This window comes from Chlorocebus sabaeus, chromosome 17, assembly GCF_047675955.1.
Source record: "Chlorocebus sabaeus isolate Y175 chromosome 17, mChlSab1.0.hap1, whole genome shotgun sequence".
NCBI lineage: Eukaryota > Metazoa > Chordata > Mammalia > Primates > Cercopithecidae > Chlorocebus > Chlorocebus sabaeus.
The window spans coordinates 24,705,951-24,727,460 of NC_132920.1; the positions used below are offsets into that span (position 1 = coordinate 24,705,951).

The window sequence follows — 21,510 nt, forward strand, 5'->3', positions numbered from 1 at the left end:
AGTCCGTGGAGCCAGGGCTTTACACAAATGTATGTCGTGTACTACATATTAATACATATGCACATACAATATTTTGTTCTTCCGGTGTTAACGACTAATGGAGGCAAATCTTTCTCCCTTTCGTAAAGGGCTAAAACTTTGCATTTTAAGGAAGTTCCGAGAGCTGGGTCGGAGGGGAGGGTCAAAGGGCACAGACTTTCCAGATCGCAGAAAACCCCCACGGTCTTAGTACTCGCTACCGTCGACTGCGCAGGCGCAGGAAGGGGCGGGACCGAGGGGAGAGGCGATTCGCGGGATTCCAGAGGCCCCGCCTCTCGCTGCGTCAGTTGGTCACGTGGTTGTTCGGAGCTGGCAAGCGGAGTTGGTAGGGCTTTACTGCAGAGCGCGCCGGACACTCCAGCGACAGTGGGATCAGCGTAGGTGAGGTGTGGTCTTTTTCGAGGTGCTGCAGCCACAGCGTTCGCTACGAGGATTGAGCGTCTCCACCTAGTAAGTGTGCAAGAGGCGGCAGGAAGTGGGTACGCAGGGGCGCAAGGTGCCCAGCCCCTAGACGACTCGGTTTCGTTCCGGCCACCCTCTGAAGCCGCGTCCTACTTTGACAGCTGCGGGGCCGCGGCCGGGGTAAGGGCGAAGGGGTTGTTGAACGGTCGCTGGTGGCGCGGCGGGGTAAGGAGGTGAGTCAAGGGACTGCCCCATTGGCTGGGTCGGTTTTGGCGCGCTCTCACTTCCACGCTCCCTATTGGCTGGCTGGCGCAGTTCCCGAGTCGCGCGCCGCGGTTGGTAGGTCGGGCGCGCGGGGCCACACTGCCCGCCCCCTAGCCTGGCGCTGGGCCTCCGGGACCAGCTGGCTGGGTCCGGGCTTGGGGAGTGCAACGCTGGTGAGGGACTCAGCCTGGGCGTGCCTAGCTGTGGGGATGAGGCGAGGCATCCATCCTCTTGGCAGTTAAGTGGCTTGTCCTGATGTGAGGGATCTGCAAATATGGCTCATGGGAAGAGGTCGCTGAATCCTGCGTCTCCCATTAAACGGATACTGGCGTTGCTGATACGAGGTTCGCATGGATCCCTGTCCTATGCCGGGGTTTTTAATCTAGCCATTAAAGAAACTAGAGAATAACAAGCAAGTAAGGGTGCAGGGTCGCTGATAGGCGTGGGAAACTTGTGAAGGATTAGACTGCTAAGTGGTTTTCAGCTTTTTTCATACTAAAGTACATTTTACATCGCAACTTAGGACACAGCCATCTAACCAACTGAGACGTTGATGGAAGCACTATTTCTCATCTTTTCAATTCCATTCTGTTCAGTTGCATTTTTCTAAGCAGTGTTGCTCATGATTAACTAAATGATTTTGAGATCACGACCCGCGACCCACAGTTTGAAGAACATTGCCTGGGGTCTGTTTACTGGGGCCCAAACCGCATTTTCTTAACATTAAATGCAGTAGAAAATAGCAGGGTGCCCGCACAAATTAGATTGTTTTGTTTTCTAAGCTTTTTTTTTTTTTTGTGAGATGGAGTCTCACTCTGTTGCCCAGGCTGGAGTGCAGAATCTCGGCTCACTGCAGCCTCCACCTCCACTGCAGCGATACTTCTGCCTCAGCCTCCCGAGTAACTGGGACTACAGGCGAGCACCACCGTGTCCGGCTGATTTTTGTATTTTTGGTAGAGACGGAGTTTCACCACGTTGGCCAGGCTGGTTTCGAACTCCTGACCTCAGGTGATCCGTATGCCTCGACCTCCCAGCACTTTGGTGATCACTCAGGCGATCCGCCTGCCTCGACCTCCCAAAGTACTGGGATTACAGATGTAAGCCACCGCGCCCGGCCTTTCCTCAGCTTTTTTGTTTGCACATGTGTGTGCGCGCGCGCCAGGACACAAGGTAAAATGTATTAATGTTAGAAAAGCCACTGCACTGAGTAAAGGCATGGCCACAAAAATTAGGGACATCTATCGAGTAGGCACAGGCGCAGACACGGTGGGGGGCAGTGGGTAGTGGGCAGTGGAGGAGCAGTTCAGATGCTGAGTTTGTTGTGAGTTTGGCCAGTGGTCTAGTTAATCACATTACATATATCCCTTTCTACCTTTTCCCTCTTTCTTGCTTGTTAGTACTTCAGTTCATGTTACTGGTTAAACATTTCCTACAAATGTAAATGCATGATCTCATTTGACCTGATATTAAGTCAGTATTAAGTTATTGTCAGAGCCGAGTTTATCATACCTTAAATCTGTCTTTGAAGCAGGAAAGTTAAGATGTTGCTCTTTAGGATGGACCTGGGCATACCCTAGTGTCTGTATATTTTGCTATTTCTGGTGAGTATTTCTCAGATCTTTGAGAGCCCTGTATTTAATCCAGGACAATACGTTTAGAAATTTTAAACCAGTTTTAAAAATTGGTTTAAAATACATTAATTTCATTTTTTCAGACATTATTATGTGTATATATGTAAAATATAGATATCAAGAGTCATTAACTTTAGTCACCTTAGTCACTGACAGGGCTGAGTTTGGATTAAGAGAGAAAAAATAATAGTTCTACTGTACAATAGTATAATTTTTATGATTGTAAGTATTTTAAACCTAGACTCCACCTTCAGGGGTGCAAACCATATTGTTTTTTAATTACTAGTCTTCTGTGCTGCACCATCTACGTAATGAATCCCAGTATGAAGCAGAAACAAGAAGAAATCAAAGAGAATGTAAAGGTATGTGATTGAATAACTTTAATTTCTTTTGTAGAAAGCATGGGGTTAAAATAAAAGTATTTTATTTTAAAATTTTGACATGATTTAGCCAAATTTAGCCTGGCTGTAAGCCTTGAGTTAGTCAGAGGATGAGTAACAATAGAGAACGTTTTAAAAAAACTAATTACGGTAGAATATTAAGTGTGACCGAAGAATGTGGGTTGTCTCTTATTTTGGTCTTTCAACAGTAGTCTGTAGTTTTCAGAGCATGAATTTTACACAATTTGTGTTAAATTTTTTCCTAAGTATTCGTTTTGAGGTTATTGTGAATGGAACTGTTTCCTTAATTTCATTCTCATTTGGTCATTGCTACTGCATAGGAAAAGAGTTGACTTTTGTATCTTGATTTTGTGTTCTGAAACCTTACTGAACTTGTTTATTAGTTCTAATTGTTTTTTAGTAGATTCTTCAGGATTTTCTTTTCTTTTTGTATTTTCTCTGTGAAGATTCCAGAAGTATCTTTAGGATTTTCTATGTATAAGATTTACTCCTTTGTTTCTACTCTTATATTTCATGAAATGATGTTATTAAAATCCTTTGTGTATATCTTCAGAATTAAGGGTCTTTGACCACAGACATGTTTTGCATTATATTACACATTTTTCTAGAGTATACTGTATTCATTACCATCTAACCTATTTGATTTGCAATACTTTTTGAATCCCTATATGATAGTTTCACTGGAAATCTTATTCCAAGTATTTATTGTTATGACAACAGGACAGAGTTTGTTTAGTTTTGGGTTTATAATTTTGACTAGATTCATATTTATGGTTCTAAGTGAATTTACAATTTAGCTAGGTCCTTCCATACAAATTAATATGAATACCTTGGGAATTGGACCAGATCTTCAGGAAAATTATCAATTTATGGGTTTAAATTAAATAAAGAGCCAGATGCCCATGGTGGCTCATGCCTGTGATCCCAGCTACTTGGGAGGCTGAAGTAGGAGGATTGATTGAGCTCAAGAGTTTGAGAACAGCTTGGGCAACAAAGGGAGACCTTGTTTCTAAAAAACCATAATTTTTACCATTGGTGGCACCCACTGGTAATCCCAGCTACTGTGAGGCTGAGGTGTGGGAGGAATTGCTTGAGCCTAGGAGTTGTGACTGCTTCACTGCACTCCAGCCTGGGTGACAGAGTAAGACCCTGTACCTAAAAAAAAAGTTTTAATATTAAGTAAGCTAAATCGAGTACTTAAAAGCCATTGATAAGTATAAGCAAGTACCTTTTGAAGGGTTTTTTGTTTGCCTTGCTTTTCTTAGGATTCTTACATTATTTTTCTTGAATAATAGTTTGCATTGACAATTTGTGAATTTGATTCCATTAGCTTCCATTTAGGATGATGGCATCTTCCCACAGTGCTTTGTGTGTGATTATTTAAAATTTTTGTTATGAAATTTTTGAAATATTTAAAAGTAGAGTCAGTATTTTAATTTACCTCCTCAACTTCAGCAGTTACCACTATATGGCCAATTTGGTTTCATCTGTGTCCTTATTTACTCCACTTTTCCTTCAGTGGATTAGTTTGAAGCAAATCAGAGCCAAATAATTTATATATTTCCAGCAGATTACATTTTTTAAAAAGTCTTGTGTTTACTAGCTACAGTAAAACTATCTTGAATATAAAGGTTACTGGGTTCTGTTTGGTTTTGGTTCTACCTCCAAAACTGAGACCTTGGGTGGGTTAGCATTTCAGCCTCAGTTTACTCATCTGTAAATTGAGGGAACTGGTCTAGAACTCATTGTGAGTTGTATGCAAAATTCTGTGTGAATGTGCTTTTATGTGAATTTTTTGGGGGAGAGGATTCACAGAATATTAAATAGTTTTCCAAAAAGGTTAAGACCCATTAATATACAAGAAACTTTCTGGCTTTAAGAGTCTATTATTCCAATGCATACTCTATATACAGAAAATAATAATATTACATTGTTTTAGGCCTATACAGCTTATATAAATAAAAGTTAAATCTTGGAAATGGTCTTTTTTTTTTTTTTTGGTGACAGTAATTTAGCTTGCTTCTTTGACCATTATTAACAGCAAGCATTTAAATAAATTAACACCTCTTACTAGTAAGGTTCCAATGTTTCATTTTCTTTTATTTGTCTGCAGACTGTTGACTAATCTATAATCTAAATTATATCTGAAATGTTGGTATAATATTTGTTCTCACAGTAGCTGGCGTTTGTCCTTCGTTAAATGGTGAGATAATAATCAGCAGTAGAAACTTTACCGTGGGAAAGGTGAATTCTTGTCATGTGAGGTACAGTGTGGAATCAGTAACTTTCTCACGCTGGTATGGTATCATGTTCTTGCTAACCTTGTTTGAGTATTCACCATTGTTTGCTATCCCATGGTGGCAGTATAACTAATGATATTTTGCAAAAATAAGAGAAAACTTTCAGGTCATGAAATATACAGGAAGTTATTTACATATTACAAGGAAGGCAATATTTTTACCAAAACAATAGCTTTGGCATTTTAGAGTAGTTTAGTATGCCTCAGGCACTGACATTTTAGCCGCCTTCTAATGAATGGGCTTGAAGCAGAACTGCTTCTACTATCAGGTAATGGTTGAGGGGGGATGTCTATTACACATGTACTTTGTTTTGTGTAAAGTATGTTCTGGAAAATTACATTCTTTCGGTGAGTACATATAAGTATTTGGGGGATATTCATGATTTAAGGAGGCCTGAGATGAATCTTTTTGATTAGGGAAAGAAATATTTTGCAGTGTAAATGATTAACCTTTTCTCCCAGTTGACCTGTTTGGTGAGTTCATACCATAAATGTTACGATGTTTGGTTTTATAAAAGAGTACCTGTAAGTTTTTAGTTTTTGTGTGGAAGATTTTTCAGAGAGAATACAGATATCCTTCTTGTATTAGAATTTTGTCATATATGGTTTGAACTGTTCATTGGAGCTGAGGAATTTTGTTATGTTTGTTTTAACTAGATATGATTAACAAAATGACCATAGCAAGAGCATACATTGAAATGAGAGAAGTTATGTGTGTTTGTGTCTAGTTTGGGTAATATGATTCATTCTTAAGAATTCTTCAAACTTTATTGTAATTTTTGGAAATAACGTTTGTCAGTTGATTAAACCAGTGTCTTGTTCATAGGTAACCTTATAAAATTATATAGCTGACCAAATGTTTGTGTTCTTAGTGTTTCTTTTCCCCCCCCTAAATTATAGAAGGACTAAGAGTAACACTGCATACAGAAACTCAGTAACTAAATAACCATATAGCAACTCAGTAACTAAATAACCATATTGCAACTCAGTAACAAGATAATGAATTATCTTGACTTTTTAGAATAGTTCTATCCAAAGAAGAACTCTGAAGATGATTCAGCCTTCTGCATCTGGATCTCTTGTTGGAAGAGAAAATGAGGTATGCACTATATGGCTAAAATGGGGTACTGGTGATACAATGTCTACATTAAAAACATTTCTACTATTTTCTTGGTCAGAAACACATAAATTGTTGAAATTGGAAAATAATTTGGGAATAACAATTACATATTTCCCAAAGAAGTGATTCTGGTTTTAATTGTTCAATTTAAGAAGTTCGCTGGGTGTGGTGGTTCACGCCTGTAATCCCAGCACTTTGGGAGGCCGAGGTGGGTGGATTGCCTGAGGTCAGGAGCTTGAGACAAGCCTGGCCAACATGATGAAACCCCATCTCTACTAAAAGTACAAAAACATTAGCCGGGTGTGGTGGCACACACCTGTAATCTCAGCTGCTCGGAAGGCTTAAGGCAGGAGAATCACTTGAACCCGGGAGGTGGAGGTTGCAGTGAGACGAGATCACACCACTGCACTCCAGCTTGGGTGACAGGGTGAGACTCTGTCTAAAAAAAAAAAAATTAAAATTAAAATTAAAAAAAATAAATAATTTCAGCTAAGCTCTAGACCCCAGTCTAATCCAAAATAATTGTTGCAAATAAAATTCCTAAAATGTTACTATACATTTTGGTAGAATTTTTAATTGTATAACTTTTTTAAAGATCCAGAGATGTAAAAAAGATATGTGTTCTCTTTTTTTAATACATAAATGAAAAACCACCTAATTTCTTGTTAATTAAATCAAAGTAAATACAGTTGATAAGTGTTTTCATTATAGCTGTCCACAGGCTTGTCCAAAAGGAAACATCGGAATGACCAGTTAACATCTACAACTTCCAGCCCTGGGGTTATTGTCCCAGAATCTAGTGAAAATAAAAATCTTGGAGGAGTCAGCCAGGAGTCATTTGATCTTATGATTAAAGGTACGAAAAAATAGATAACTTTTGTCTTAAAATTTTAAATTATGATATAAGGAAGAATTTGTTAATACTATTATGAATTCTGCCAATTACCATAATCTGGGGTTAGTATAACAGCACTATAAATGTTTTTGTGTGACCATTTGTTTGACAAGATCCATGTGTGGATGAAACGTTAGGAAAAGGAGGCCCAGTGCAGTGGCTCACGCCTGTAATCCCAGCAATTTAGGAGGCTGAGGCAGGAGGATAGCTTGAGTCTAGAAGTTTGAGACTAGCCTGGACAACACAGTGAGGCTCTATCTCTGTGAAAAAATTAGCAGAGCATGGTGGCTTGTGCCTGTATTCCCAGCTACTCAGGAGGCTGAGTCAGGAGGATCACTTGAGCCTAAGAGTTTGTGGCCTCAGTGAGCTATGATAGCACCACTGTACTCCAGCCTGGGAGGCAGGGCAAGACCCAGTCTCTGAAGGAAAAGAAAAGGTGGGGGGGAAAGGATAGTTATTAATATGACAGCTCTGATATTGGATTGCCTTGTAAGGGTTTACAAGACTTGGAAATAGGCTTTTTGGAAGAAAAATGTTTAGATAATGAGTTGAAGTATGAAAGGAATTTGAATATTCCAGGAGAGTATGGTGTAAAGAAACCAATAAGAATATGGATAAAGAGAGTGAAGATGAATGAGAAGAATTATGCCTGTAATAAATACTAGTTTTTAATAGAATGGCAGTATACATCAGAAGAAGAAGCAACTGATGTTTTGTAAGCATTATGGAAGATTATTATTTCTGTGTGAATTATAGGTCATTGGATGTTAATTACTGATAATAAAATTGAGGCCTAGAGAAGTTAATTGACTTGTTCAAGGTCACAGTAACATTTGGGCTCATTTTGAATTGCCTTGAAGACAGGAAGAAGAGAAGTAGACAGTAGGATTTTTATTAGGAAAAATTAGGAAAGGTTGACTGGATAGAAATAAAGAAGCTCTTTAAAAATATTGTAGATTAAAGAGCAGGATTTGTGACACTCATCTGATTAAGTTAAAAATTACATCAAGGATTAGTTAAAATAAACTAAAGTTAAATATCAAGACAAATAACTGTATATCATACTGCTAATATAACCACAGGTGGAAAACATTATCCATGTGACCCTTTGGCATATATGGTAAAAATTAAAATAATTGCAAAGAAATCCCAAACTTTATTACATTTGTTGTTTGAACTTTGTTATATTCGTTGGCAGTGGTATTATTGTAATTTTGGGGAAAAAAAAATTGTGTATATTTTAGGATTGAGCAAATGAGTAACATGTTGAAGTATTACATTTCCTAGCACTGCCCCTAAATAGGTAGAAACAAACTACACCTCTGTAGCAAGGAGCACACCCTGTATCCAGTTCTTGGTTTGTAAACAGTATTCTTCACTAAAGTTCCTTGGAGAAATTGCTGATTCCACGTCAGGGGCAGGGAAACTTTAGGTGATCATGGATTATCTTGTGACAGAAAATAAGGAAGTACTCAAAAACGGGTGGACATGTTGAAAGAACACACGTCATCTTGGAAGGATTCTCACAGACTAAAGTTGGGAAAATTTGAGCATCAAAATGAATAACGACAAGAATGGATTATAATGCATTGAATACAAAAGGATGTATGAGTCCATACTGATAAATTTTCTTTTAAATTGGGGTAGGAAAAGTTTTTATTTACAGAATAATGCTAACTACTACATGTAGAAGGAATTATATAAGTGAAAAAAATCGATTTTCCATCCACTGTATAAGTAATAGATAAAAGCCGGAAACATCAATCATCAATGGAATTAAACTCAGGTAAAAAGTTGTTGGAGAACAGGGTATTGACAAAGTCTCAAATATTTTACTCTACAGATCATTAGTTAATTACTAAGGGAAAAAGTTATCCTTACAAGGCAGAAATCTGATAGATAGCATCTTAATCAAATGATCAAATTTAACGTCTTCAATATCATGACAAATTGGCATGTGCTTCTTGATGATACACTGAGGATACATACTTACATAGTATTCTTATACTATACTTATATAGTATTCCTGCCAAAAATGTTTAGTTTGAATCTAATCATGGAGATAGAAATAAAAAATTAAGGATAGTGTACAAAATAACTGATTGGACTTTGTAAAAATGTCATTGTTACATAAAAAGATATGACCTCACAAAACAAATGTGTTACAAAAATCTTTAATAATCTAGGTGGAAGAGATATACCTATTGTACTTTTGTTGTAATTCTTCTGAAGGATTGAAATCTTTGAAATGTTGGGGAAAATAGAAGAATACTGATTTTATTTTCTAACTTTACCCTTTTAAAAATGAGTATTACTAAACAATATGGGAGGGTACTGAGATTGGAAATTTTTTTGAAACAAATTACTGGGTTTTGACAGTAATGATTTTTAAAGTTATATGTAAAATATTATTTTAGAAAATCCATCCTCTCAATATTGGAAAGAAGTGGCAGAAAAACGGAGGAAGGCGCTGTATGAAGCACTTAAGGAAAATGAGAAAGTATGTATTGAGTATCATTTGTACTATTTAAAAATTCTAGGATTGTTTTACTCTTGCTGCTTAGCATATTTTGTTAGAGCAATATGAACTGGCTTTAATATTGGCTTAAGAAAAGTTTAAGTAAAAAGGCAGCTCTTGACAGAATTACACAAAATGAATCCTGTTGTGTTGAGAGTTAATTCTGTGCTGCATGTCTTCCATGTTATATACTTGGAGGCATGTAATTTGATTTATAGCACAGCAAATCTATAGAATACTGAACTTTGTTTATGTAATATAGCTTCATAAAGAAATCGAACAAAAGGACAATGAAATTGCCCGCCTGAAAAAGGAGAATAAAGAATTGGCAGAAGTAGCAGAACATGTACAGTATATGGCAGAGCTAATAGAGGTAGGTAATTTAATAGTTACCTGGTTCAAATTTATGTATTTGTCTATAAAGTTCAGGTAGTATGTAGTGTGATCCCTTTGAAGTGTTTGAGCTCTGGAATCAGGTTTCCTGGATTTGAGTCTTAACTTCCTAACACCATTAAGTTTGCTGGGTAGAGTGGGTTTATCCGGTCAGGGCTTCATCTTCCTCATCCATAAAATGAGAGTAATGATGATGCCTACCAGAGACTTGTTATGAGAATTAAATGAGTTATAATAGATGGACAGTTGCAAGGAGTACTTGCAGAGAGTAAAAGTTCAGTAACTTTATTATTATTACGAAGCAAAAGACCATCTTTTTTTGGAAGAGTTATTAAAAGGAATTATCCCTGGAAAATAGGTGTAGAAAATTATTTCATAGTTGACACATTTTTAGATAGTTTTAATTTTTTAAAAAATTTTTATTTATTTTTATTTTTTTTGAGACGGAGTCTCGCTCTGTCACCCAGGCTGGAGTGCAGTGGCGCGATCTCGGCTCACTGCAAGCTCCGCCTCCCGGGTTTACGCCATTCTCCTGCCTCAGCCTCCCGGATAGCTGGGACTACAGGCGCCTGCCACCTCGCCCGGCTAGTTTTTTGTATTTTTTTTTTTTTAGTAGAGACGGGGTTTCAGCATGTTAGCCAGGATGGTCTCGATCTCCTGACCTTGTGATCCGCTCGTCTCGGCCTCCCAAAGTGCTGGGATTATAGGCTTGAGCCACCGCACCTGGCCGATAGTTTTAATTTTAATACCAGCTTGACATTACTGTCATTTATAAAATTGCTAATTTGTACACTAAATAAGTTTTGTGGTTTTTTCTGACTTTAAAACATTTTGTAAGTAGCTAATGTGTTTGTTAAGAATTAGCCTAAGTGTTGCTTTATCAGACTTGACCTTAAAAAGGTGTTAAGATTTATTTATACATGTTTGCAAAAAGTTTGTCTTGCTGATAGGAAGAAAGTTTTTCAAATCAAAACTTTTCATGTAACTGAATTGTGACCTTACATTTGAGACCCATGATAGAATTAATGTTTGAAGTTTTCATTTGGAAATACTGTGGTAACTCTCTTAACTGCCTTAAAAGTATTAATCCACAGCTGATTGGAAATGTAGAACACCTAGTTGTCCCTGCAGCTGATTGGGAAAGTACCTGTTTATAGTCTGAAATCATTTCAGTGCTTTTTTAAAAAAAAGGCAAATTATTAAACACTTTGCTGACTATGATCTAGTGTGGTAGAGACTTTGATATCACACTGTTTATAAATGAATTTATTGAGGGGCAAGATGAAAAAAATCTCATAGCTATATCAGTATGCTATACGGATCAGCTATATCAATATGCTGATCAACTTAGGTTTTAACATTTTTACAATAAATTATTGGTTTATTCTTTAAGAGACTGAATGGTGAACCTCTGGATAAATTTGAATCACTGGATAATCAGGAATTTGATTCTCAAGAAGATACTGTTGAGGATTCTGTAGGGGAAGACTCAGAAATTGGCACATGTGCTGAAGGAATTGTATCTTCCTCTACGGATGCAAAGCCATGTATATGAAATGCATTAATATTTGACTGTTGAGAATTTTACTGCCAAAGTTTACCTCCACTAGTTCTTTGTAGCAGAGTACGTAACTACATAATGCCAATTCTGGAATCAAGCTTCCTTGTTTGAATCCTGGGACCCTATTGTATTAAAGTACAAATACTATGTATTTTTAAACTATGATGGTTTATGTAAATAGGATTTTCTCAGTTGTCAGCCATGACTTATGTATATTACTAAATAAACTTCAAACTCCTGTTGAACATTGTGTATAACTTAGAATAATGAAGTATAAGGAGTATGTGTAGGAAATTTGTCTGTTTCTATGCTTTTATGTTGTTCTCTTTCCATTCTTTTGCTAACTACCTTGGAGAAAACAAGGAAGAAACGAACTTAAAGTATTTAGACTGAGATAGCTGAGGTTTTAACTCCCAAACTTTGTTGTACCTCAAGCTCACTGTAGACACTATTGATATTAACAGGTAGTTTTATGGAATGGGGCATGAGAATCTATTTTTCAAAAGCTTTTCAAGTGAATGTGATTAGCCAGTGAAAGGCTCAACTGGCTAGCAGGATCACACTATTCTTGGAAGCTTAAAATGATGGATGATGATAATAATCCTAGAGAAACAAAGTAAGGAGTGGGTGAAAGTTTGACAGAAAAAAACAGGAATAGCTGAAAATTATGGAGCTTTTCTATTTCACATATTGGTATAGTGCAAAGTATGTAAATATTGAAGAATACGAGTAGGGTCAGATTCATTAGGGATTTCCCATATATACTAAGTTTTAAAGGAGGAAAAGTACAAACTAGGGGTATGCAGCACTGGAATTAAAGTTCTGTGAGAGGCATACAAGTAGTTTTGTATAAATTGGCAATAAAGAGCAATGTCATGCTTTACGCATTTTTCCCCCCTTTGAGATGGAGTCTTGCTCTCGTTGCCCAGGCTGGAGTGCAATGGCACCATCTCAGCTCACTGCAACCTCTGCCTCCCTGGTTCAGGTGATTCTGCCTCAGCCTCCGGAGTAGTTGTGATTACAGGTGCCTGCCACCACACCTGGCTAATTTTTGTATTTTTAGTAGAGATGAGGTTTCACCATGTTGGCCAGGCTGGTCTTGAACTCCTGACCTCAAGTGATCCACCCACTTTGGCCTCCCAAAGTGTTGGGATGACAAGTGTGAGGCACCACGCCTGGCCTCAAGCTTTTGAAAGGATTGAGGTAAGTATCCTTACAGAACCTTAATTTTCTCTCTTTTTTTTTTTGAGACAGGGTCTCACTCTGTCACCCAGGCGGGAGTACAGGGGTGGAGTACAGGGGTGCAATCTCAGCTCACTTTAGCCTCCACCTGCTGGGCGCAAGTGATCTTCCTACTTTAGCCTCCCAAGTAGCTGAGACTACAGGTGCGTGCCACCACACCCGGCTAATTTTCTGTATAGACGGGGTTTTGCCACGTTGCCCAGGCTAGTCTTGAATTCCTGGCATCAAACGATTGCCTGCTTCATCCTCCAAAGTGTTGGGATTATAGGCGTGAGCCACTGCACCTGGCCTTAATTTTCTTTAATACTGAGATAAAGCCTACCTCACAGTGTTATCGTGAAGATTAAAACCTTTAGTGTCTGGACTAAGTGCCTTAAAAATGGAAGCTATTATTAATCTATAACAACATTGTCCAGTAGAACTTATTGGGATGATGAGAATATCTGCTATACAGTATGGTAGCCATTCCTGTGTGGCTGTTTAGCACTTGAAGTGTGGCTAGTGTGAACGAGGTGTGGACATTTTGATTTAAGTCACTACAAGAAGCTAGTGGCAGTTACGTTAGTGTGGCTCTGTATGTTTCAGGTTTGGATCACTAGCCTAAAGATAGAATTAAAGAATAGGTAAATTAATGTTAAAAAAGGAATTGAAGAATATTGTGGATTAGAGCACGAGGAGAATCAGCTGAGAGGCCTTTAGCATGCTTAAGAAAGAAAACAGGTAAGTAGAATAGGGACTCAACAAATAGAAAGTATTTTTGTAAAATGCCAGGATTTGATGGTGCGGAGCAAAAGGAGAGGGAATTGAAGGAGATTAAAAAACTAAGGTAGTAGCTAAAACCATAAAACTTCTAGAAGATTATATAGAAAATTCTTAGTGACTTTGGGTTTGGCAGAGAGTTCTCAAAATAGGACACAAAAAAGCATAAACTTTGTAAATTTTAAAAACTTTCTGAAAGGCAAATGAAAAGGCAAGAGCAGACTGGGGGAACATATTTGTAGAACATAGCCAACAAAGTATTTGTATCTATAAAGAACTAGGATATATATGAGATGGAAAATAAGTGCATGAAAAGATGCTTAATGTAATGCTCAACATTAGTCATTAAGGAAGTGCAAATTAAATGACAACCAGGTAACTGCTACGTACCTTTCAGAATTGTTTTAAGTTTGAAAAATAAAAACAACTATATCAAGTGTTAAGGATGTAAAGCATCTGAAGCCCTCCTGCAGTGGTGGTGGCAATGTTAAATGCTACAACTGCTGTAGAAAAGCTGAACAATTCCTTGAAAGTTATACATACACATTTTATATGACTCAGCCATTCCACCCCTGGATATTTACCCAAGAGAAACGAAAGCATATGTCCACATGAAGAGTAGTTCGCACATTTTCGTAGCTTTATTTGTAATAGCCAAAATATCCATTGGTAACTGAGTGGATAAATTATGGTATAACCATATAGTGGAATACTATTTAGTGATAAAAAGGGGACAAAAGGCTGGGCGCAGTGGCTCATACCTGTAATCCCAGCACTTTGGGAGGCCGAGGCGGGCAGATCATGAGGTCAGGAGATTGAGACCTTTCTGGCTAACGCAGTGAAACCCTGTCTCTACTAAAAAATACAAAAAATTAGCCAGGCCTGGTGGCAGGCACCTGTAGTCCCAGCTACTCAGCAGGCTGAGGCAGGAGAATGGCGTGAACCTGGGAGGCAGAGCTTGCAGTGAGCCGAGATCGCGCCACTGCACTCCAGCCTGGGGGACAAAGCGAGACTCTGTCTCAAAAAAAAAGGGGATTAAAAATTGGTACACACCACATGGATGAATCTCAATGTTGTGTGACAGAAGCCAGGTAAATACATACTGTATGCTTCCATTTATTTAAAATCACAAAACTACAAAGTATAATGAGAAAGCAGATTAGTAGTTGCCTAGGGGTCATATAGGGGCTCATTTTGGGGACATATTTTAAGCTTCTCCTCCCTGGGAACTGACCCTAGTGATGGAGAATTTGTTGGAATTTCCTGTGGAAGGTGAGTCTGATTTTTAATTAGGTATCAAATGTTAGTATAACATGTCAACCAGGTGTGATGGCTTACGCCTGTAATCCTACACTTTGGGAGGCTGAGGCAGGCGGATCACTTGAGGCCAGGAGTTTGAGACCAGCCTGGCTAACATGGCAAAATGCTGTGTCTACTAAAAATACAAAAGATTAGTTGGGCATGGTGGCGCACACCTGTAGTCACAGCTTTTCGGGAGGCTGAGGCACAAGAATTGCTTGAACGTGGGAGGCAGAGGTTTTAGTGAGCCTAGATTGCGCCATTGCATTCCAGCCTTGGTGACAGGGTGAGGGTCTGTCTCAAAAAATAAAGCAAAGAAAACCATGTCAATGAAAATACCTTGGAGAAGGGGTCAGGGAGCCTGGCCAGTTATAACAAGTTCTTTGAAGTTGGTTTAATAACATGCAATCGAGCTTCCTTAAGGAAATGGCAAATGGATAAGAATCCGTTGGAAAAACAGTATGCATGAAGTCTGGATTAGACTGAACTAATTCACCAATATGTTTTACAAGGCTAGCGTAACTGATAGCAAGATTTGAGGATGGACCAGCTGGGTGCGGTGGCTCATGCCTGTAATCCCAGCACTTTGGGAGGCACAGGTGGGTGGATCACTTGAGGTCAGGAATTCGAGACCAGCCTGACAAACATGGTGAAAACCTGTCTCTACTAAAAATACAAAATTAGCCAGGCGTGGTGGTGCACACCTGTAGTCCCAGCTATTTGGGAGGACGAGGCAGGAGAATCACTTGAACCCAGGAGGCAGAGGATGCAGTGAGCCGAGGTTGCGTCTTTGCACTCCAGCCTGGGCAACAAGAGCAAAACCTCATCTCAAAAAAAAAAAAAAAAAAAAAGATTATGAGGATGGACCATAAGGTTGGAGTGGGGGAGTCTAGAGCCCTATTAATACAGATTGAAAAATCATACATAAAATGGCAAGTCTAATCTACTAAAAGATAAAATGATGACCAAGTTAGGGTTTATCTCAGGAATGCAAGACTGCTACAATATTAGTAAACATGAAGTTCTTTATATTAAAGGAGAAAAAGCATATCCTCTTCATAGATGGTAAAATAGCATTGAAAAAATCCAACACCCTTTCTCGTAAAAACTCTTGGTAAGCTAGGAAAATAAAATTTTAACCTGAAAGAAACTACGCTACCCATGTTTAACATAATGCTTAATGGTGAAGCTTTGGATTTAGTTTCAAGGTCAAGAGTAGAAAAGGATGGACCACAATTATTTCCAATTCTTTTGGAGGTTGATGCAATAAGACCAAATGAAGGATAATTGTAGGAAGGGAAGAGAAAAGCTAATCCAAGAGCAGCTAGAAATGAATTTTAAGACTACACCATAGGTAACATATCTCCCCCAAATAAACAGAAGTGGTATTAGAAGAAAGAATAAATTCTAGTGAGCCGAAAAGCAACAAACGTCCACCACACTGCCTTAGGGCCCTTGTACTTTTGGTTTGTTTAGAAAATTTCTTTGTCTGACCCACACCCTTCAAGATATTTCAGTTGACTTTTAGGTTGTGACTAACTAGGTTGTTAGGTCAACCAAGAAGGATAAGAATTGGTGTATACATATCTGAGCTCCTTGGGACCTCTGGATGAAATAACTCTTACGGTGTATGTGTTGTGCGTTTACCAGATGGTTTCCCAGCAGGATTAAGCTTCCGTTTACCTATACTTGCAGCTTTCTTCATACTACATCTTTTGTTGGCTTTCTTCCCTTCCCTATTGCTAGTTCCCGAGATCACCTCCCAAATAATATCTCAAATCCTTAAGCAAATCCTCTGATTTGCTTCTAGGAAAACTCAAATGTTGGGAGAGAGGAACTTAGAAGGGACAGCAAAGGAAAACAAAATCACTGTTGTTAAAGCTTTGGTAAGCCAGTTTAAAATTCAAAGTTTAGAGTAAAAATGCCTCAGCTCAAATCTGAATCTTGTATCTTACTTCCTTCAACTTAAAGAGGTTCCAGACACCAAAAAGGAATTTGAGTAGAACATATTATTAGATTACCTTATAAGCTAATCTTCTGTAGATAAAATGTTAACCAAAATTTCTCTAAACATTGTCACAGAGAGGCCTTCAGCAATTTCTGGTTAAACATGTCAATTGAACAGAGCCATTTAATTTCTGTCTTTCCCAAACCTTATTAAAATGACTGTAAGCTGTAAAAAACCTAATCCTGTGCTGACAAAGCAGAGTCAACAGAAAGTGAGGCAAAAGTCACAATGCAGGGAACAGAATAAAACAAAAGCAAATGATTTAAGTATGGCTGAGCAATCCCATTTCTAGAAACTTATTCAACAGATATACTCACACATGTGAAATCACACATATTTAAGGTTATTTGTTACAACTTTGAACTATCAAAATATTGGAAATAACCTAAATGTTCATCAGTATAGCACTGGTTATATAAATTACAGTTCACCCTTGAACAAGGCAGCCATTAGGGAAGCCAACATCTGTACAGTTGAAAATCTGCATATAAATTTTTCTTTTTTTCTTTTTCTTTTTTTTTTTTTTTTTGAGACGGGGTCTCCCTCTGTTAACAGCCCAGGCTGGAGTGCAGTGGCGCGATCTCAGCTCACTGCAAGCTCCGCCTCCCGGGTTCACGCCATTCTCCTACCTCAGCCTCCCGAGTAGCTGGGACTACAGGCACCCGCCACCACGCCCGGCTAATTTTTTGTATTTTTGTAGTAGAGACAGGGTTTCACCGTGTTAGCCAGGATGGTCGCGATCTCCTGACCTCGTGATCCACCCGCCTCCGCCTCCCAAAGTGCTGGGATTACAGGCTTGAGCCACTGCGCCCGGCCGCCGCCCACCACTTTTTTTTTTTGAGATGGAGTCTCGCGCTGTCACCCAGGCTGGAGTGCGGTGGCGCCATCTCTGCTCACTGAAACCTCCGCCTCCTGGGTTCAAGAGATTCTCCTGTCTCAGCCTCCAGAGTACCTGTGACTACAAGTGTGTGCCACCATGCCTGGTTAATCAAAATTTTCTTTGGCAATCTTCTGCTTTTAAAATTTAGATAAATTTTCTTTTTTCTTTTTTTGAGATGGAGTCTGGCTCTATCACCCAGGTTTGAATGCAGTGGCGGGCTCACTGCAACCTCCGCCTCTGGGTTCAAGTGATTCTCCTGTCTCAGCCTCCAGAGTAGCTGGGATTACAGGCACACACCACCATGCCTGGCTAATTTTTGTATTTTTAGGAGAGATGTCAGTTTCACCATGTTGGCCAGGCTGGTGTTGAACTCCTGGACTCAGGTGATCTGCCCACCTAAGCCTCCCAAAGTGCCGGGATTACAGGTGTGAGCCACCACAACCGACCTAGATAAATTTTCTGCTTTGAAATTATTATTGTTATTTGAGACAGGGTGTCACTGTCACCTGGAATGCAGTGGCACAATTTTGGCTCACTACAACCTCTGCCTCCTGGGTTCAAGCGATCCTCCTGCCTCAGCCTCCCAAGTAGCTGGGACTATAGGCACACACCATCACACCTGGCTGATTTTATTTTTTGTAGAGGTGTCTCACTATGTTGCCCAGACTGGTCTCGAACTCCTAGATTCAAGCAATCCTCCCATCTAGGCCTCCCAAAGTGTTAGGATTACAGGCATGAGCCCCACCCCACCCCGCTGAAATTAGTTTTTATTTGAGTCAAGGTCTTATGTTTTTTAGGCTGGGTTCAAGTGATTCACCTGCTTCAGTCTTACAGGTAGCTGGGATTACAGGCATGCCACTATGCTCAGCCTTGCATATAATTTTTTGCTCTTTCAAAACTTAATTATCAGCCTAATGTTGACTGGAAGCCTTGCTGATAATATAAACAGTTGATTAACACATGTTTTGTATGTTATATGTATTATATCCTTTGTCCTTTTTTTTTTTTGAGACGGAGTCTCGCTCTGTTTCTCAGACTGGAGCACAGTGGCGTGATCCGCAACCTCCGCCTCCCGGGTTCAAGCGATTCTCCTGCCTCAGCCTCCTGAGTAGCTGGGACTACAGGCACACGCCACCATGCCTGGCTAATTTTTTGTATTTTCAGTAGAGATGGGGTTTCCCTATGTTGGCCAGGATGGTCTCAAACTCCTGACCTCATGATCCAACCTCCTCAGCCTCCCAAAGTGCTGGAATTACAGGTGTGAACCACCGCACCTGGCCTATATCCTGTGTTCTTATAAAGTAAAGTAGAGAAAAGAATTAAGCAGATCATAAAGAAGAGAAAATATTTTTTACTATTCATTAAGCAGAAGTGGTTCATCGTAAGAGTCTTCATTCTCATAATCTTCACATTGAGTAGGCTGAAGAGGAGTCTCGGTGGCAGACTTGCTGTCTCAGGTGGCCGAGGCAGAAGAAAATCTTCATATAAGTGGACCTGAGCAGTTCAAACCCATATTGTTCAAGGTCAACTGTATAGTACAGTCATACAATGAAATACTCTGAAGCAGTAGAAAAGAATCAAACTCTTTAAGATGTAGAACCAAGTGTGAAATAAATTATGTATGTATAGAATGCTAGTATATGTTAAAACAAAGACGAAGAAAGGGATAAATGTATATTTTCTCGTATATAGATAGAATACTTCTGGAAAGATACAGAAGAAGCTACTTCTTCTTTTCTTTTTATCCTTACATGAGTTTATACGTTTTAATTGGTTGCATGTATGTTTCTTTTCCATATCTATTATTTCTACAGCTCCAATAGCTGCAACACTCCTGGTTTTAGTGGAGATGAGGGACTTACCTGATTAGTGACTTTGGGAAGAACAAACCTTATGTGCTTGCCTCAGCTCTTCCCTTCTTCGTCTGGGGAGTGAGGGCTTGCACAGAGCACTGATGATGTTCTCAGCTGCTTCTCTTGGTTCAGGGACAGGCTGAACTCAAATTATTAATCAAGTGAAGAATAAAGACATCATTGGACATGCAAATGCTCGAAACATTTACCTCCCCTTCATTCTTTCTCAGGAAACTACTGAAAAAATTTCAAATTAAAATGTTGGAATGAACCAGAAAAAGGGAAGAGATAGTATATAGGAAACAGGCTTCAAGATGAGAGGGGTAATGGGGGGTCCTGGATGTTGAAGGGAACTCCTAAAATACTGTATTTGTTAGCTGTAGGGCAGGCCCAGATTGGAGCAAGAAGATGGTGGAGCTGGAGCTGACAGTTACTCAATGCATGATTGTATTGAGAGATGTTAGACATATAGAGGAAAGTGTGGGAATAAAGTCGTGATAGGTATTCAGAAAACTAAGTTAAAAACAAACTCCACCTGGGCGCGGTGGCTCATGCCTGTAATCCCAGCACTTTGGGAGGTGGAGGCGGGTGGATCGTGAGGTCAGGAGTTTGAGATCAGCCTGGCCAATATGATGAAACCCCGTCTCTATTAAAAATACGAAAAAATTAGCCAGGCATGGTGGCACGTGCCTGTAGTCCCAGCTGCTTGGGAGGCTGAGATAGGAGAATCATTTGAACCTGGGAGGCGGAGGGTGCAGTGAGCCGAAATCGTGTCACTGCTCTCCAGGCTGGGTGATAGTGCGAGACTCCATCTCAAAAACAAAACAAAACAAAAGAACTCCAAATAAAACAGAGTTGTGGAAAGAAGGAAGTGTAATCATAGTATCCTGTATGACTTAGCCTTGAAAAATACGGAATTAATCATATTGCGTTTTAATTAATTAATTTATTTATAACAGAGCTGGGTCTTGCTATGTTACCCAAGCTAGCCTCAAGCAGTCTTCCCACCTCAGCTTCCCAAAGTGCTGGGATTACAGGTGTGAGCCACTGTGCCCAGCTCTCATATTTTTTAAATCAACAATTGTGACATAATTACATCGAGAGGAAGAGGAAGGCAGGTGGAGGTAGGCAAGATGAGTGTTAGAATTCCATCTGTCCTATTCAGAAGGAAGAACAAAAATCCCCAAAATTGAAAAAAAAAAAAAAAGACAAGAATTAACAATGTATATAAATTATTTAGAAATATGGAGGTAAACAAATACCAAAAGAAACAACTGAAAGAATTCAGATGGTTCCCTCTGGGAGTGTAAATGAGGAGGGGACTCAGGGGCTGCTGTTTCTCACTAGAGGCCTCGCATTAATTTCACTTTTTAAACTGTGTACGTGCATTTCTTTGAAATAAAAACTTAATTTTAAAAGCATTAAAAGGCTGAATGTGGTGGCTGACGCCTGTAATCCCAAAACTATGGGAGGCCAAGGCAGGGGGGAATGCTTCAGCCTGGGAGTTCGAGATCAGCCTGGGCAAAATAGCAAGACTCCATCTCTATTTTAAAAACGTGTGTGTAAACTTTTCACATATCTATACACACACACACATATATACACATATATGAAAAAGAAATTAGCAGGGCATAGTGGCTTGCACCTGTAATTCTAGCTCCATGAGAGGCTGAGGCAGGAGGATTGTTTGAGCCCAGGAGTTCAAGGTTATGTATGATTTATGCCTCCAAATTTTCAGAGGCTGATTTGAGTAATAACAAAACTCTGGTCTCCTATTTAGCCAGCTCTACGTGTATTAAGCTCTTTCTCTATTGCGATTCCCCTGTCTTGATGAGGTTCATAGCTCAGTGGCATGAGCTATGATTGCACCACTGCACTCCAGCCCAGATGAAAGAGTAAGAGGCTATCTCAAAATAAATAAATAAATAAATAACTAAAATTAACGG

At 39.3% G+C, this 21,510-nt stretch overlaps 1 protein-coding gene across 2 annotated transcripts; it reads left to right on the forward strand.

The window, feature by feature from the left end:
- Positions 1 to 320: 320 nt before the first annotated feature.
- GMNN (geminin DNA replication inhibitor) lies at positions 321 to 11,768 on the forward strand. Of its 2 annotated transcripts, none has more exons than XM_007973542.3 (7): positions 321 to 489; positions 2,623 to 2,698; positions 6,058 to 6,135; positions 6,868 to 7,012; positions 9,469 to 9,551; positions 9,832 to 9,942; positions 11,356 to 11,768. In XM_007973542.3, exons 2-7 carry the CDS (start codon positions 2,648 to 2,650, stop codon positions 11,515 to 11,517), a joined length of 630 nt encoding a protein of 209 aa, XP_007971733.1. In that variant the 5' UTR covers positions 321 to 489; positions 2,623 to 2,647; the 3' UTR covers positions 11,518 to 11,768. The 2 variants fall into 2 exon arrangements, with proteins under 2 accessions (XP_007971733.1, XP_007971732.1); XM_007973541.3 differs by lacking the exon at positions 321 to 489 and adding an exon at positions 821 to 1,049.
- The last annotated feature ends 9,742 nt before the right edge of the window (positions 11,769 to 21,510 follow it).